Raw genomic sequence first — 17,293 nt, 5'->3', positions numbered from 1 at the left:
TTTACTTACCTAAGCAACCTAAACTGACCAGAATAATCTGTAATACCCAATTCTCAATTTGACTACCTCAGTTCCTCTAATAAGACCCTAAACACTCTAATTCACTTAAGTACTGATCTAATCACCTATTTAACAGACTTCACTTCATTCAACCATTCAATATTAGCCTCAAACCTTATCCATACCAATTCATACGCACAATTCCACAGTTTCACTATTAGATAGGCATTTGAGCAATCGAGTTCACATACAAAATTTCTAATTCCAGTACAAACAACACCCATACAAACAATCCATACATACATTATTTCCCCACTTTAAACAACAATTTATTTCATGCACACCCTAATTTACAGAACAAAAAGCAAGACCCGGCTCCCCTTACCTTAGGGTAACTTGACTGAACAGCTCACAGAACCTTTCAACCGAACCTTGAGTTGTGAGAACTCAACAAACCCTACAAGATACCACATTGGTGACAGAAACAACTCTTAAAGCTAAAATAGAGTGGAAAAACTGAAGAAATGAAAACACAGGTCACATGCAACTACAAAGATTGCATGTGCTAGTTTAAGGACAAAGAAGAGCTTGCATGGAGGGACTTACCAACTTAAAACCCAAAACTGATCGGATGGTTTTGAAGCCCTCTACGTCGCGGACGTTTGAGCACCACCTAAAACGAAATCTACTGGCTTAGTGAAAGGAGATCGAAGAGAGAACGAGGAGAGGTTGTAGAGAGAAGGCAGAGAAAATATGAGTCTGAGTTTTAGAGAGAGAGCAGTGTGCTTGAGCAAATGGACCAGAGTATTTTGAAAAGCCCAATTAAAGCCTGATCCTATTAACTTAAGGCACCCTTTGTTCTATTTTCAGGTTCTTACAAATATTTTCGGAAATAATATTATTAATACTAATAATAACAGATAAAATTGTTAAAACTTTTGACTTATTAAATAATATTTAATAAAAAATAAAATTGTCAAACAAATTATTAAATGGTGTGAAAGAGAAATTATTTTCCAAATTCTAACCGTTAATATTTTTAAAAAATTAAAAAATAATTATATTAAAATGATAAAATAGGAAATATATATATATATATATATATATATAAAAGAAGATATCTCTTTATGTAGTTATAGATTAATGTATTTTTTATACAAATATTATTGTTCTTGTATGGGGTCGAGTCACCTAAGTCCGTATGCCTTTCGCTGCTTCTGTCCGGTCTTCCTGCAATTTAGTCTTCCGATAATCAAAGTTCGTCCGTCCTGTACGTCTGGGAGGGTACCCGTTAAAGGTGCTCCGAAGCTTAAGTCAGTAAGGTCCGATAGATTGTTTAGGTGCTGTAATAAATACGTAATTAATGAATCTGTCTTCCTCTCAAGACCTTAATCACGGTCCAATCCAGAACCCAACCCTCTAATCGTTGCTTTAATAATTATATAGTATAATTATAATAAAGCCTTACACAAAGTTTATACGACTTTAAAATTAAGGAATTTCAGATTTTAGTTTCTATAACTTATTTTTATTAAGTAAAATTTGACATTGTTTTTTATTTTTCAAAAAAACTATAAATTTTGATTTTGATTTATAATTTTTTTTCTTTTTTAAATGTGAAAATTTCCAATATTGTTTCCTAATAACAGTACCTATCTCACTGAAATTCCTAATATCTAGTTTTTTTCCTTGCTGATATTATATTTGAAATACTGAAATGAATTTTTTTTAGCACAATGCACTGATAAAACAAAAAAAACACAATTATTTTATCGGGATTAAATCAATATATTTGAGCTAATTGTAATTTAATTAAGAATTTAACTCAGTGTTTACAGCACACAGAGCCAAGGTATAAGAGTTTAATGAAGCAGAGGAGAAGTCAGAGTTTGTTGGTTTCGCCAACTGTGAGAGATTTGAATGTGGAAGGTGGTTTTGGCAATAAGAGCATTTATGAAACATCATCCACATGATAGCGACACATGGCCGGACTCTCAGAACCATTGTAGCTTCACAACAAATGAGAATCGTTAGAATCACTCTGTTAAATTCATCGCTCAAATCACAAATTGCTAGGTTTCTCTCTGCGATTTCAATTTCCTTCTTGTGTTTCGCTTTCGTGATTTCTTCTCCTGGTGATTCGAATTTACTTCTGTTGTTTTATTTTTAAGGTCCGAATTCAGTTAAGAAGTTGAAAGAAGAGGATCGTCGGTGTTTTGAAATTTCTGAAAATGGGGAAAAAACGTGTAATGTTGCCAGCCAAGGACGTTGACTTGTCCTCAGTTAAGTACCAACGTGAAATAGTTCAAGGTAATCCAGCTTGCTTATTCTGCAATCAAGTTGAATTTTCAGTTTCTACTACTGACATCTGATTCAATTTTTTTTCGCTCTCTTCTGTTTGTTTGTTTGTTTTTTTCAGCTCCACATTTGACTGGATTTGTGTTTAGATTTTTTGTGAGGATACTAGAAGCTCCGCTGATCGGCCCTATCATAATGGATGTTTTGAAGAAGCAAAATAAAATTGAAGAGGTTTGTGTTTTGTAGCTGAAATTAGTGACTAACGTGTATCACATGGTTAAAGGTGTTTTGTTTCAGTTTTTCATTGTTGTTTATGAACAATACTTGAGTTGAGAGTGCTGGGCAGTAGCATAGCAAATTGACTAAATGTTGTCTGTCTTTTATTTTTATTTTTATTATTATTATGACAGATATTGCAGCACACCGTGATACCTGAGGAACCCATGTTTAAGCCTGAATATCCACCTCAAGGTGGCTCCCTCTCCTCATCTGTGAATGCATTGCTTCTTTTCAATATTGCAGTCTTACTATAATTATATGCTTAAATTGCAGGCTGGTTTATATGTTTAATTTACAAAAATTTGACGTTCTTTGAGATAATGAGAATGGGATAGGAGGAACGAAATTCCCTTAGATAATGGATATTAGTGCTTGTGTCAAGTTATTTGCATTGCATTTGATGACGCTTGCTTATAATATAACCTGCCTTGATGTTTGTGATGTTACTTTAGAAGTGGAGCAGGGTGTTGTTGTCCTTGAAGAAGAAGGGAGACCTGAAGATCGAGTTATGTCTGCCTTGAAATGTCTTCCACATTATGATGTTTCTGAATTATGGGAAAATTCACATGCATCCTTTCGGTACTGGAAAATACGTGACTATGCTCATGCTTATCGATCTAGAAAAGTAACCCCATCCATGGTATTTCACCTTTTGTTGGTATCAACTGAGTACATTTTTGTCTTCTCTTTATTCAAATTAAATTGTAAAATGAAACAATTTCACTTTGAATTTATAGGTTGCTGAGCGCATCATCTCCATTATAGAGGAGAATGGAAGAAATAAACCTCCTATACCACTGTTGATATCCTTTGTGGCTGCAGAAGTCCGAGAGCAGGCAGCAGCATCTACACAGAGGTTTGAAGCAGGTAGTCCTGTATGATTCTAATGTTTATTTGATGAACTTAAATGAAGGAAAGGTGAACGAGGAAATTGCATATACATTCCACTATGCTTTCTCTGGCTTGATTGTTGTGTTATGCAGTTTGTTTGACATGTGGTTCCTACTACTTGTATTTTCAATTTCCTCGCTTTGTTCATTTATGTTCATTGTAGTTTACTGTCTAAATCGTTCACACGTGATTATGTTGAGACTTCGTAACAGACACAATTCCACAAGTTATGTTCTTGGACTTTGATAATGTAGGAAATCCATTATCGATATTGGATGGAATTTTTATGGCCATCAAAGATGACATAGACTGTTATCCTCATCCATCTAAGGGTAAGTATATCCTGTCTAAGGGCATGTATATCTTTGCATAATATTTTGTCAAGTAATTGAGAAAAGCCTTTGAATTCTTCTGATAATGACAGGTGCATCAACATGGATGCATGAGGTGCGCACTGTAAAGAAGGATGCAGCTTGTGTTTCTAGACTGCGTAGCTGCGGTGTCATATTCGTAGGGAAAGCCAATATGCATGAGTTTGGAATGGGCACAACAGGAAATAATCCTAATTATGGGTATGTTTATAAGATATTGTTAATTTAAATATTGATGTCCCTATCAACATAATGATCTCTTGTTCTACCTAATATATTTACAGGTTTTAAATTTAGTCCATTCTTCCTTCTTTTCATATCAGGAGACAAAAGTAAATATGTTAACAAATGTCTTTGTGTTGTCATTCACTTCACTTGTTTTTCATCTTTTTTATTTGAAACTAAGAACCATTATTGAAAGATACAAAATGTTATACGTCAACATGTAGACTCTGTCCCATAACAGAGTTGTGTCAATTCTCATATAAAGAAGTAGAAGAGTAGCCTGGTATCGAACCCTCATGTAAAATGAAGAGAGCACGAGTGAGGGGATATGCCAATGTGACAGTCAGGTAAGGAATCTGTTGAAGGGACTAAAAGGAAGGAAGGGAGTGGGGTTGGGTTGAGTTGGTAAACAGGAACTGAGTGTGGAAATAGACATGAGGTTAAAGGTGTGTCAAATGACCTGCATTGTCTTTTCTTCTGTTTTCTGTTGTTTCTTTCTTAGTATTATGCAATTACTGTGCCTTATTCCCAGTTATGTGAACTGAGAAGAAGTTTCTATCACAAGGACACGTGTCAAAGACCTCTAGGAAGTAAAGTAGAGTTTTCCACACCATTAATTCCCGTGACTCTCTTACATAACCTTGAAAATTGAACTGTTTCGTTTGCTTCTTGTGTTCATCAGAATCAATCACCGTCTATTGCTCAACTGATTTTTCTTGATTTGCAGAACTACAAGAAATCCTCATGCACCTGATAGGTATACTGGTGGATCTTCTTCAGGTCCGGCTGCAATTGTTGCTTCTGGAATATGTTCTGCTGCATTGGGAACTGATGGTGGAGGTTGTACACATCTAATGTACTAAATTAATTGTTTGGCTCTATTTTTTTTTATGTAATTTATTTTTAAATTTTTTTGAAAAATGGCAGGTTCAATCCGTATTCCTTCTTCCCTTTGTGGTGTCGTGGGATTGAAGACAACATATGGGCGGACAAGCATGGAAGGGTAATTTCTTGTACTTTTGTGATGAGCCAATCATTACTACTTCTTTGTGTAGTATTTGCTCCTTAAAGTTTTTCTTTTTGTACTTTTGTACCACATTGTAGCAACAATTATGATTTGTGATCTTATTCTTACTAGTTGGGGTCAGGATTTTGACCATTTCCTATTCTGACTATAAAATGAAATTACTATTTTCTCACTGGGCATTAACATCAAAAGACAAGACCCTGAGAAGTTTGGAAAAGGAAGAAGAAAACCACGGTTGAAAACTTACTTAACAAGATGTTGAAGAAACTCCTTTATGACTAATTGAAGAAAATCTGTTGTATTGGACTTAAAATACATGAACCAAATATCTCATGACTGAGGGAAAAAAATCAGTAGTTAAATTTCTTACATTGAAAATACTTCTGTTTCCATCTTAGCTTATTTATTCAATGTACCATCAGATGGTATTGGTATGAAAATATGTTACTTTATCAGTTTATCTGAAAGACTAAAATCTAAGTGACTGAAGGCTCTGCCAGTTATTTGAGTTTACTGGTCATAACTCATTTTAATATAGGGCAAGTAATCTGGTCTTCCAAGTAGTGAAGAAACACTTTTTTGTTTGGATTTTTCTTCCTTTTATGGTGGTTATGCCTTTTATTGGCAGGCAATGTAATATAATTCAATTCTATAGTTTCTTTGAAATTTCCATATTCTTGACTCTATTACATGGCATTAGTAGAGAATAGATGAACAGGTATCGTAAATGCAGGTTCTACTTAGAGGGTAGCAACATTTTTCTATCTTTCAATATTGAACAGGATGCATTTTCTTGCCGCACTCACACAAGTCTATAAAATAATTTGATATTCTCTTTTGTTTAGCTAGTTTCCAAAGTCAAGAGGCCTGAATAGTATGAAGTCTCCAAAATTTTGATGTGCCAGAATTTGTGGTATTCTCTATGCAGTTTGCTAGAATAAAAAAAGATATAGAAACAAAATATTCATTTGTGCTAGAAAATAATTGAAATGTTTGGCTAGCTAAATTTGTAATGTATGGAGCTTTCACCCTCTTTTTTTGGTTTTATTTACAGGTCATTATGTGATTCTGGGACTGTGGAAATTATTGGTCCCATTGCTTCATCAGTGGAGGACGTCATGCTAGTGTATGCAATGCATACTTCTGGCTTTCTCTTTTATGCTTCATTTTTTAGACTAACTCTTTCATTTTATTCTACCTGCTAACTGTCCACGTACATGTAGACTTCTATCTATTTGGTTTATTAATTCAGTTGTTTATATAAAGTATAAAACCCTTATCACCATGGCTTATTTTTGAAGGTATATAACAGATCTTTGGGTCCTCATGATTCAGGTATGCGGCAATGTTGGGGGCATCACCTGCAAATAGAATCAGTTTAAGACCGGTAAATTTTGTTGTTGGAAAATTGCCTTAATTATAGTCACCCTAAGACTGACTTATTATGGCCTCTCTGGGCTGCCTTAACTGCAACCTCAAGTATATTAATTGCCTGAAGATGTGACCTATTTAATTCTTGTAAATTTAAGAATGAATTACATAGCTGATGTTGTGAATTGAATCAGTCTCTTTGAAGTATTTTTTCATTAAATAACGCCAAGTAGTTCTTGAAAAAAATCTCTTAACAAAAGTTAGTGCCAAGAAAACCTATGATCGAACTTTGGAACTGGGACCTCAGTCATTTAAAACCACTAACTAAAAAGGGGATGTATCAAACCTAGGAGAGTAGATTGACATTTGGAAATTTCTCTGTCCCAGCCATAACTAAGTAAGCCTGTACCTATAATAACATATTATGCTCCCCTTGTTCTGCTACTCTTTCTAAATCATATAGTCTCTTTTGATCCTCTAATTCTATGTTAGGGATGTGTATATGACATACAAAGTAATAAACCAACTCTTGAGTCAGTTATTCTATACTTTATTCTCTACACAAATTTTGCCATTACTAAGTATGACGCATATATTTTTTGTGTTTCTTGTAGTCACCACCTTGTTTGCCAACTCTGTCATCCAATGACTATTCAAATGCCTTGGGATCTTTAAGAATAGGAAAGTACACTCCGGTAATGGCCTTATCCTCTCCAAATAGTTTTGGTGCAGTTTATGTGACATACTTCTAAATAATATATGTACTCTTGTGAAGTGGTTTAATGACGTGCATTCAACTGAAATATCTGATAAATGCGAGGACGCACTTAATCTGCTGTCAAAGGAGCATGGTTGTGAAGTAAGTTCATCATTCTATCATGTGATGCACTAGCATGGTAGATTTAAACAGGGCTAAGAAGTGTATATTTATTTGAAGATGATAGAAATCGTTATACCAGAGCTTCTTGAGATGCGAACTGCTCATGTCGTTTCCATTGGCTCTGAATGCTTATGTTCGCTGAATCCTGATTGTGCAGACGGGTATGTTGGAGTATACTGAAACCTAGTACTGGTAATTTGGAATTACTAATTTCATTTTGTAGTCCAATTGCTAAAAGACACTTTCTCGTCTGCTAGTAAAAGTCGTTAATATTTGGCCGTGGCTATGAAGGTTTACTGTGGTTTCTTCTATTTCTATGCTTCCGTAGGAAAGGTGCAAAAATGGCATATGATACTCGGACAAGTATGGCACTTTTTCGGTCATTTTCAGCAGCAGATTATATTGCTGCCCAATGTATTAGGTGAGACAAGACTTAATATAAATATGACAAACTTATGACCTTGAAAAACGATAAGTAACAATATTAACAACATCTTGGCATCCTTTGTTTTGTATACAAGTACTTGAAGACTTGTTATAATAACATAATAATATAGATGTTTAAATTAACAAGAAAATTTTTAAATGTTATATTATTATACCATTATAATAAAGTTGTCAAGTAATTATATCTAAAATAAAGGGTGTCAAAATATCATTTTTCAATCTTTTAAATTAATTACCGTCACAGCAGATTGAGCAATGTAAACCATACTAAAAATTGTGTCTGTAGATTCTAAAATTTACGGTAAATGTTTCAGACGAAGGCATATGTATTACCACATGGAGATTTTCAAGAAAGTGGATGTCATAGTAACTCCGACCACTGGGTATGTATAGCATGGTAGAGTTCTCCTTAGTGTAAAGGGTCCCTGCACTCTGCCAATTTCAGTTCAGTTGATCTAAAGCGGGTTTGCTTTCTTTTATAATTCTTTGAATGGTTTGGAAATTAGTAATTTTCAGTATGGATAACAGCATATATGCTTGATGGCATTATTGGTCTGAATATAGCTGTATTTTCATAATAGCATAAAAATCTACTTATTTTTTATAGATAAATGGAAAGACACTTGAACCCACGACGTATTTGTTCTTCTTTTCTATTTTTACCACTATTTTTACCACTAAGTCATACGTTTCTTCCATCCAAGAAAGAAAAAGATTGAAAGACAAACGGTCCTATCAGATATGATCGTCTATGGTCTGTTCTATTTATTAGTAGCAGCTCTTGTGGGTTATATTTTATGGAAAATTTTGGGGAGGATGGGACTGAAAAACAAAGATTATTGACATGGAAATTTAAAAGAATTCAACATCTTATTTTGGATGTAAAGTTTTGTTGTTTTGGCTGGAATACTTGATATGGAGGTACTGCACCTGAACTGTCTTTTGTTTATAACAGCATGACAGCACCCATAATACCTCCTAGTGCTCTTAAAAGTGGTGAAACAGATATGCAGACTGCAGGTAATCAATTAGCGTCACCTTTAAGTTGCAACTTCATGATAATTTTTCTTCTGAAATGATTTCCATTGCAGCATTGTAATTAACCTTATATCCGATATCACACACTGTTAGTGTCATAATGTAAAGGACAGAGTACAAATTTGTAAGCATTTTTGGTGTTCTCTAGTTAAAATTAATGTTTCCGGTAACTAATGATTACCTTAAATGCCGACCTTAATTAAATGGGTTACGAGATAATACTTTAATTTTGATTGAAAAACTGTATCAGAAGTATCTAAAATTACACTGAAGTTTTGTTATAATTGTTGTTATTAAGCTTTTTAATCTAGCGATGACATGTGGATGATTTTCCAACATTACATAGAGCCTTCATTAACAATGACCCAGGATTAAAAAAAAAAATGTATTCGTTGTTATTTAATTTGAGAGCTTAATAGGAATAATATAAAGAATTTATCTAAGTATTGGCCGAAGTAAACTTCTCCGTTGATACAACATGAGTTAGTGATCTTTGAACTTGTAGGTAAAAAAAAGTGTCACCAACTACAGCCACAGGACTTTGAATCCGTAAACTATTTTATCATGAGTAGAAGTTCAAGTTCAACGTTGATGACAATTATTTACACTGAACATTTTGGTACTCCACTTGAGCAGACCTTAGTACAAAACATGTTTAAAATTTTTCTGATTGGGTTTGTATTGAGACAATGTTCTCGTGATTCATTTTTCCTTATTAGAACAAAATCATTCAAGACCGATCGAAGTAAAATGTCATGCCATGATCACGACTACTCTGTATATTATGTAATAACTTTTCTCTTTACATGTGTTAACTCAGTTTTCTTTTTCAGCTAACCTTATGCAGTTCGTTGTTCCTGCAAATCTTCTGGGGTTCCCTGCCATTTCTGTCCCGGTGAGTGAGAGTGAAGTCAATCAGCGATGAATAATGTTTGTTATTTTGCTATGAAGTTAAAGGCCATTATTATAGCTAATTTTGAACAATAGTTAGTCAGTTTTGATAAATTTCTTAGCAAGTGTTTATAAGATTAGAAAATAAAACGAATCAACGAAGTAAAATGAATTCTGCTCCTTACATTTGTTAAAATCAGCTTAATTGAATCAATGCTAAACTATTGTGTTCTCCATAATAATTTACAAGGATTGTTCCGTAACTACGAAATTTGTACGTCTCAATTGAGAAGTTTCGATAAACTAAGTTAATCCAAACTGGACACTTATCCTATGCGCAATTTATTCATTGTAATAACTTTTTCTTTTTCTGCAGATTGGCTACGATAAAGAGGGACTTCCAATAGGTTTGCAAATAATGGGTGGACCATGGGCGGAAGCAACTATTCTGCGGGTAGCCTCTGCAGTTGAGGTTCGTATATTTCAATAAGGCCTCCCACTCTTTATTTGTGATATATAACTTATTTTGTCATTCTGCATATATTGTTATTATGATTTTTTTTGGCTAACTTATTCAGAAACTCTGCGGCGAGTCGAAGAAAAAGCCTGCGTCATACTATGACGTTCTGAAGGCCAACTAAAGCTAAGATATTGTTGCTGCATACGGTTTATAAGTGGCTGGATTTATTATTTGGGAATCGGCGTCCAATAGCAAATGCTTTGCGCTTTCAAACTCCGGGCATTCGATTTTTCCAAACGATTTATGATTTGATAAATTCATAGGAGAAGAGTGGTAATAATTTGAAGACAAAATCAAGCATCACTTAAGAAACCATGAGTAAAGGTAATATGTCCATTTTATTTCATAATAGTGGAAACGCGTGTGTTCTTCCAATTTTTATCATTATAAGAAATAATATAAAAATAAATAATTTTATTTTAGATAGGTAATTAAATTTTAAAAAATAATTATACAATTTAAAAAGTAGAATAATAAATTAATTCATACTAATAAAGATAAGTGTAATTTTATTATAGATAATTAATTAAAATTTTAAAAAAATAGTTATAAATTTTAAAAAATAACATAAAATAATTTATATTGATAAGAGTAAAATATGAGACGATCAGTAATCCTCTTTATTAATAGATATAAACGTATCCCACAATTATTCATTATTTAGAAGTGACAGTAAATATAAATTTGTCCATCTGCCTAAGCTTAACATTAATATTAATAAAATGCATTGATAAATTTTATACGTGTATCAGCTCTAACCCAGCCTACCAACCCGACGTGCTAGAGGCGGGATGAGCTAGTTTATCAGCCTAAAATTGTTCTTTTTTGTCAAAAATATCCTTTTAAATTATTAATCATAATAGATAATTTTAACATGCATAAATAATCATCTTTTAACTTATTCAATTCAAAATATTAATTAAGTAATTAAAAACTTAAAATATATATATATATATATATATATATATATATATATATATATATATATATATATATATATATATATATATATATTTCAACCTGCCTACTTACGATGGATCAATAGTAAGGTCAAAACGGGTCATTTTGGCTCCTCTATCGTTAATTAAGTTAATTCGTTAACTTACCATAAGTCTTTATAATCATAAGCGAACATGACACATGTCATGTCACAGTAAATTGTCATAACTCAGATTCATTTAATAATGAGTTGGTTGGACAAGTATTCCATAAGCAATTTTAAGCATAATTTGTGAAATATAAAATACATATGCCGCATATTCCGAGTAAAACGAAAATTTCTACAGAACCTTTTAAGCATCCTGAAGGTCTCTTGTCTGAATTGCTGTGGTTAGGGCATCTATCCTGTCACACTACAAGGAAAGAGAAAAATAAAAAATCCTGACTGATGAAAGGGGGCACTTAAAATTGTTTAGAATGTATTCATACCGATCAACAATGACCACAGAGCGAAGCTCACAGTTGGAAAAGCTGCAAATAATTGTTAAAAGCAGACAATTATTTCATACCGCTGCACACATATAGACGCGCCAGTTACATGAACGTCACTCGATGTTTAAAAATTTAAGGCGCCACATGAAACAGCATACAAGACTGAAAACAACGGGAAAGGTGCTTTTTGAACTAATGCAAACAAAACCGCTGGGAACTAAATTGTTGTGAAATCCATGAATAACCAATATGTTTTCATTTAAAAAGAATCACAACAATAAACTCAGTTGGCTCTAGAGGATGTGGATAACAAATAACTACATGCAAGGCATCGGTGAACTTACGGCTTTGATAATTCCTTCTTCTCCAAGTGATGGCTGTAATTTCCAAAAGCACCTAGAGTATGAAACAAAAATGCTCTGTGCGTCACAATTGCCATCTCCTTCTCTTTTCTTGTCCCCAACCTGTGATGGAGTGAAAAGTAAAGTGGGAGTTACGGATATGAACAGATCATACTGGATGGCAATTTCCAGTTCGATTAAAATCATCGAAGTTATTAGGAAAAAACAAGAATACATTGTTTTTTCTTAAGGAAAAATTACATAAAGATAACTTTCAATAATTAAAAGATATACAACTTCGTATTTGAGGGCATGTTTCTAAAGGTATTTGATAGTAAATTTCAAGTGACAAAAACATGTAGAGCAAAACAAAGTTACAGGAAGAAGGAAAAATATTTATTGTTCTTTTCATAACAAAAATTGCATAAATATTTAAATACCAATAATCACTAGATATATGAATTAATATAGCCAAAAATACATCTGTTCCAACAACATAAAATAGTCTGCAAGTTATCTATTCATTTTTCACAAAAGGTGTGATAGACACTAATGATTCCCGTGACAGCCCCTTGAGAGAAAAGATTCACACATTACTATGCAGTTTCTAGCGACTACTAAAAGTACTGGAAGTGAAGGCAACATTAATTTCAGGAAAGACAGTTTGATCTTATCTTTCTATCATAGAGAAGAAATATACTATACTAGTGTCTAAAAAGTAGGAATATACTAAGTATTAACTTTGTAAAACGTAAGTTCAATTCTACAATTCTAGTGCAATTCCCAAATTCAGTATAGCTGAGTAATATTTTACCAACTGATATAGTTCAGAATAAGAGAAGGTCGGCTTACTTTTGGAAAAAAAATTATGGAGTAATCACATGATTCACATCTACTACGCATGACTCTATACAAGTTGTTCACACACAAGGTTTCATAGACCCGAAAAGGTCGTCCTCAGATACCTCTAAGACTTGGATATGTTCCTCCAATGTCACAGCTCCAACTACTAAGTGTTCAAATAAATAGGGTGTTTTGTCCCGCTTCTAGGTCGTGGTTACTATGCACGATAAGGGAGATAAAGTTTTTTTAATCAGATTCACCAGACTGTGATATATCTTTTGGCAATGTTAAATGTGAATAGCATTATGTTCTGTAGGTTGGATCTAGTGTTCTGGTAGTCATGTCTAATCTAGCAGTTGGTGGGGTTGAAGGAGTTGGTCAGGCTACGTAAAGCCCTGGGGGAACAAAAAGTATAAAACAACCAGTAACTGAATCGTACCAGTTCATGAACTTCAGCCCTCTAGATGCAATTTCTTCTTTTGTCTCTCTAACATCGGTCTTCCACCAAGTATCCTCATTACTGTCGACCTGAAAAGAAAATAAAAAGTGACTGAGAACAAATTATAATGTGCCATAATTTTGTACAGCGAAAGAAAAATGATAGCGGTCTTCTATGAAATCATAAACCACAACACAAGGGTGCATAACGTGAAAAAAATCTAGGTACTTGCCAGTGAAAAATCAATTGCAGGAAATAGAGATTGATACTCGCTGATGCTTCTTCTTTTGTCGCAGGGATGAACCCCCTGCATGAGAAAACACATGGAGAAATCTGTAAAGGTTCACATGATGACCTCAATAACAAGCTTAAGAAGCTTATATAAGATCTAAAAAATGTAATAATATTGTCTATAAACATAAAATACAACTTCTGAAAATATTGTGGTGGGGGAAGTAAATGAAGAAGCAACCTTAAACCTTTTTAGTGATTTTACATGAATCCCAGATTTAAATTTAATTTGTGATTTCATATTTTTATACATCAATTATCCAATGACCTTGTAAAATAATATGGAAAAAATATCAAAGTTCATTGAACAGGATATTTCACATTTTTATTTCATTGAAGTCTTTTATTTCACATCTATAGTTCAATATAAGATCTCAATAACAACAACAGATATAGTTTTTGACAGATGCATGCATGAAACCAGCCTCAATGTTGTTGGCTATGTCTGTTCAGTGTGTCCAAAGTTCAACATCTAATGGCAGTCCGAATTTATTTTCAATGCACAAAAAGCTCACTTTAAATATTTCTATTCCTCCATCCTTCAATCTCAGTGCCTAACATTAAATGTTGGAATAAGTCTATTGACTACGAAGTGATAACATTTTGAATTCCTACCGCACCCCTTTTAGTTACAAGATATCCATTATTTTGAGACTTGACAAAGCCGTGAAGGAGAAAGAAATTTCGCTGTAGTACATGTATCAATATGATATGTAACTGTCTCCTAGAAGAACGTCTCTGTTTCAATTTATAGAAAAGGTTAGATTGTAAATTCACATACCATACGTTCCCGACAAAGTTCAAAAGCAACAATAGGAGGGCAATTCAGACTCGAAATTGCAGCACGATTGCTGTTTCCTGCGTTTTCCACCATAAGAGGTAGCACATCTGTTCTATCTGTGTAGCCCTCACCTCCAAACACTCCAACAGCAGTTTGTAGTGTCCTAAAACCTTACATATTTTGGCATTTCAGACAATTCATAAGAACAACATTCCAATATGAAGTACACAAGCCTAGAATATCAAAATATATAACCCAATACAGCCTTATTCAACTAATGCATCTTCATTCACGAAAACATTCCATAACAGGAACAAGTTAGCACAATAATTCTAGGCTTAATTAAGTTTTAAGTACCTCATAAATTTGCATATTTCCAATTAAGTTTGTAATGAAAGTTTTCTAATATCCAAAATATTTTTTATTTTTACTTAAATACCTAACCATTTGATTTTGTTGTTAACACAATGACATAACCACTATCTTTATCTTCCAATCTCTAATTCAATAATCAACTCTATCTTTTTATCTCCAATCTCCTCAAGCTTATTGGTCAACTCAACTCGCTCTTAGAGAGAAAAGGTATAAGTTGACCGACAAGTTAGAGGAAATTAGAGAGGCAAAAGAGAAGTTGATTCATGAGTTAGAGAAGGAAAGATGAAAGTAATGGTCACACCATTGCGTTGACAGCAAAATCAATCGTATTGTACTTGACAGAAATAAAAAATAGAACAAAATTTTTTAATTGAAACTTAATTAAAAATACTCTATTTCATATGTTACTTATAAGTTAATCAAACCTAATATCTATTTGATATTTTAAAGGAACTCATATCCCCCTTAAACTATGGATAGGGAGATAATTTTAAATGGCATATTAGTGAGTAACAACTGGATTCACAGATGGATAATCCAAATCCTGCTAACATTAGTTTACTAAACGATCACCACAGCAATTAAAGAGACAGCAATTAGTTTACTAAACTCTCCTGAATTGAACTGTTCCCTTCCCAAGACAAAAAATATTCCCATTTAAAGAGACAGCAATTACATTTTGCCGCAATAATTTCTACCTGGAAAGATAATATACCAGGTCCATGGACTTGCTGTACACATGTTTTTATTTACACAATTGAGTCACACCAATGTGCAAATTTAAAGACTGCCGATCTGATGTTGCTTCACAGTAGTCAGACACAACCATAGTCCACAGTTATCAATCAATAAAATTTGATCATGTTGCACAGTGAACGTAACAAATACAAACACAAGACACATTTACATTGCAAAATAGTGCAATGTTCCCATACCAAAAAATTTCCCGGAAAACACAGAGGAGGTCTAAGCCAATTAAAAATTAAAAGAAAGAAAAAGCATACCAAGCCCACATGACATGGAAAATTTGTGAAAATGAAAAATGAATAATTACCTGATCTTCTGAAGCTTTTTTTTTTGGCACAAGAGTTTAGAAATTAAGTATTCTTTTATTAATAAAGAGACATACAGTTTCTCAATCTATATAAAGCATTTGAGTGGCACACTAAAGAAGCAAACGCATGTTGCTACCTCAATAAAGGAGATACTATGACTAGATCAATCTTCTTCATAATACCAGAATCACGTACATGCTTTCGCAAATTGTCAACCTATCAGAAGAAAAATATATTACACATTCATGACAGTAAATAATATTTTTCCTCTCTAAACTACATCATGACTCAAGGCATGTAAGCTTATCCCTTCTGAGTATGTTTCACACAATAAGTTGCGGTGCTTTACCTCTTGCCAGCCCAACGGCGTAATATGCGCATCAAAATATTCAGACTTCATGTATGCGTCGTAGTTCTTATCTCCCTCCACATTGTGGATCCCCTGTCCGTGCCTGACCTGGACATATGCGTTTTATAAGTTGGTAGTATCTTAATTTGCATAATGCAATCTCAAATGTACTTGATAATGAAATATACAACATGTCAGCTTCAAATTCACAAGGGATACGGTATGTTGACTGAAAACGTGAGTTCAATTCCAATACGAACCAGATGAATGGTTTTGCAACGGTGCAAAGGAAACACGCATGGACCACCATCACCGCAATCCATATTCTCTGACAAGCCTTGCAAACATTCACGCAACAGAACAGAACGAGAAGTAAAAGCAAAATATGTAGTATCAGAATCCAAGCCACAGTCGGAACGTTAACATCAAAATTAAAAATAATAATAATACCGTAATCATAAGTGTTCCGAACAAGTAATTCACTAAACAATGAGTTATGCACATGAAATCACGTCGAGAGCAAGAACGATTTAAGGAAATTTAAATCAAAATCAATTCAACGATTATCAGTATATTGTTACAGTGGAATCAAATCGATAGGTTGCAATCATTCAATTATTTGTTTCCTAATTCTCTGATCCTGCTTCGGTAGATCTTCTGTTCTCACACCAAATATAACCTAAACGTGCTTCTCTGACACACGCGCAAACTACGGAAAACGGAATTTGAGTGGCCATTGGAAGAGAGGGAAAATCGATGTGAGTGAGGAGGTATCTTACCGGAGAAGCGGAGAGCGGAACGAGGAGAAAAGAGTGGAAATGAGACGCGACGAGAGCGTAAAGAAGAAGCAAAAGATGGCTTCAAGGTTGAGATGCTGCTCTTTACACCAGCTGTAACTGTGCTCATGCTCTTCCCGTTGACTAGAACAACCTGCTAAATAATATTAGTTAGATTTCGTTTCTTTTCTCTGATGTTGTTATACTAGCGTTGTAAGCATGTTTTACTCGGTAACTTCAGTAACCATTCATAAAAATACAACATTTTTAAGAGAAAAATATTAAAATCAAATTAGTGAATTAAACGTAAAAAAATATCAAAATAAAAAATGATTTTCATAATTTATTAAAAATAAAAATAAATTGTAAGCAAT

The 17,293-nt window shown here is 33.6% G+C and overlaps 2 protein-coding genes across 4 annotated transcripts; one reads left to right on the top strand and one right to left on the bottom strand.

Annotated features, from left to right (window-relative positions):
• The first annotated feature begins 1,876 nt into the window (after nt 1–1,876).
• LOC108343401 (fatty acid amide hydrolase) lies at nt 1,877–10,613 on the top strand. Its single transcript, XM_017581660.2, has 21 exons — nt 1,877–2,076; nt 2,172–2,310; nt 2,420–2,529; nt 2,709–2,769; nt 3,030–3,217; nt 3,315–3,444; nt 3,723–3,800; nt 3,893–4,040; nt 4,792–4,904; nt 4,992–5,067; nt 6,146–6,217; nt 6,427–6,478; nt 7,077–7,157; nt 7,238–7,321; nt 7,400–7,503; nt 7,671–7,763; nt 8,104–8,172; nt 8,745–8,809; nt 9,661–9,722; nt 10,095–10,190; nt 10,297–10,613. Exons 2-21 carry the CDS (start codon nt 2,232–2,234, stop codon nt 10,357–10,359), a joined length of 1,824 nt encoding a protein of 607 aa, XP_017437149.2. The 5' UTR covers nt 1,877–2,076; nt 2,172–2,231; the 3' UTR covers nt 10,360–10,613.
• A 773-nt stretch (nt 10,614–11,386) lies between these two features.
• LOC108343242 (phosphoglycerate mutase-like protein 1) lies at nt 11,387–17,073 on the bottom strand. Of its 3 annotated transcripts, none has more exons than XR_001833476.2 (10): nt 16,923–17,073; nt 16,404–16,480; nt 16,144–16,251; nt 15,931–16,010; nt 14,365–14,527; nt 13,525–13,599; nt 13,293–13,381; nt 12,014–12,133; nt 11,667–11,748; nt 11,387–11,590 (listed from the first exon to the last, which is right to left on the bottom strand). XR_001833476.2 is itself a non-coding variant. In XM_017581388.2 (10 exons), the coding sequence occupies exons 1-10, from the start codon at nt 17,047–17,049 to the stop codon at nt 11,578–11,580; spliced, it is 894 nt and encodes a 297-aa protein (XP_017436877.1). In that variant the 5' UTR covers nt 17,050–17,073; the 3' UTR covers nt 11,387–11,577. The 3 variants fall into 3 exon arrangements, 2 of the variants coding, with proteins under 2 accessions (XP_017436877.1, XP_052734885.1); XM_017581388.2 differs by having other exon boundaries at nt 11,667–11,708; XM_052878925.1 differs by having other exon boundaries at nt 11,667–11,708; nt 16,144–16,246; nt 16,923–17,061.
• Between the last annotated feature and the right edge of the window lie 220 nt (nt 17,074–17,293).

Source organism: Vigna angularis, chromosome 6, assembly GCF_016808095.1.
Source record: "Vigna angularis cultivar LongXiaoDou No.4 chromosome 6, ASM1680809v1, whole genome shotgun sequence".
Lineage (NCBI taxonomy): Eukaryota > Viridiplantae > Streptophyta > Magnoliopsida > Fabales > Fabaceae > Vigna > Vigna angularis.
This window is presented reverse-complemented; position numbering and strand designations above follow the sequence as displayed.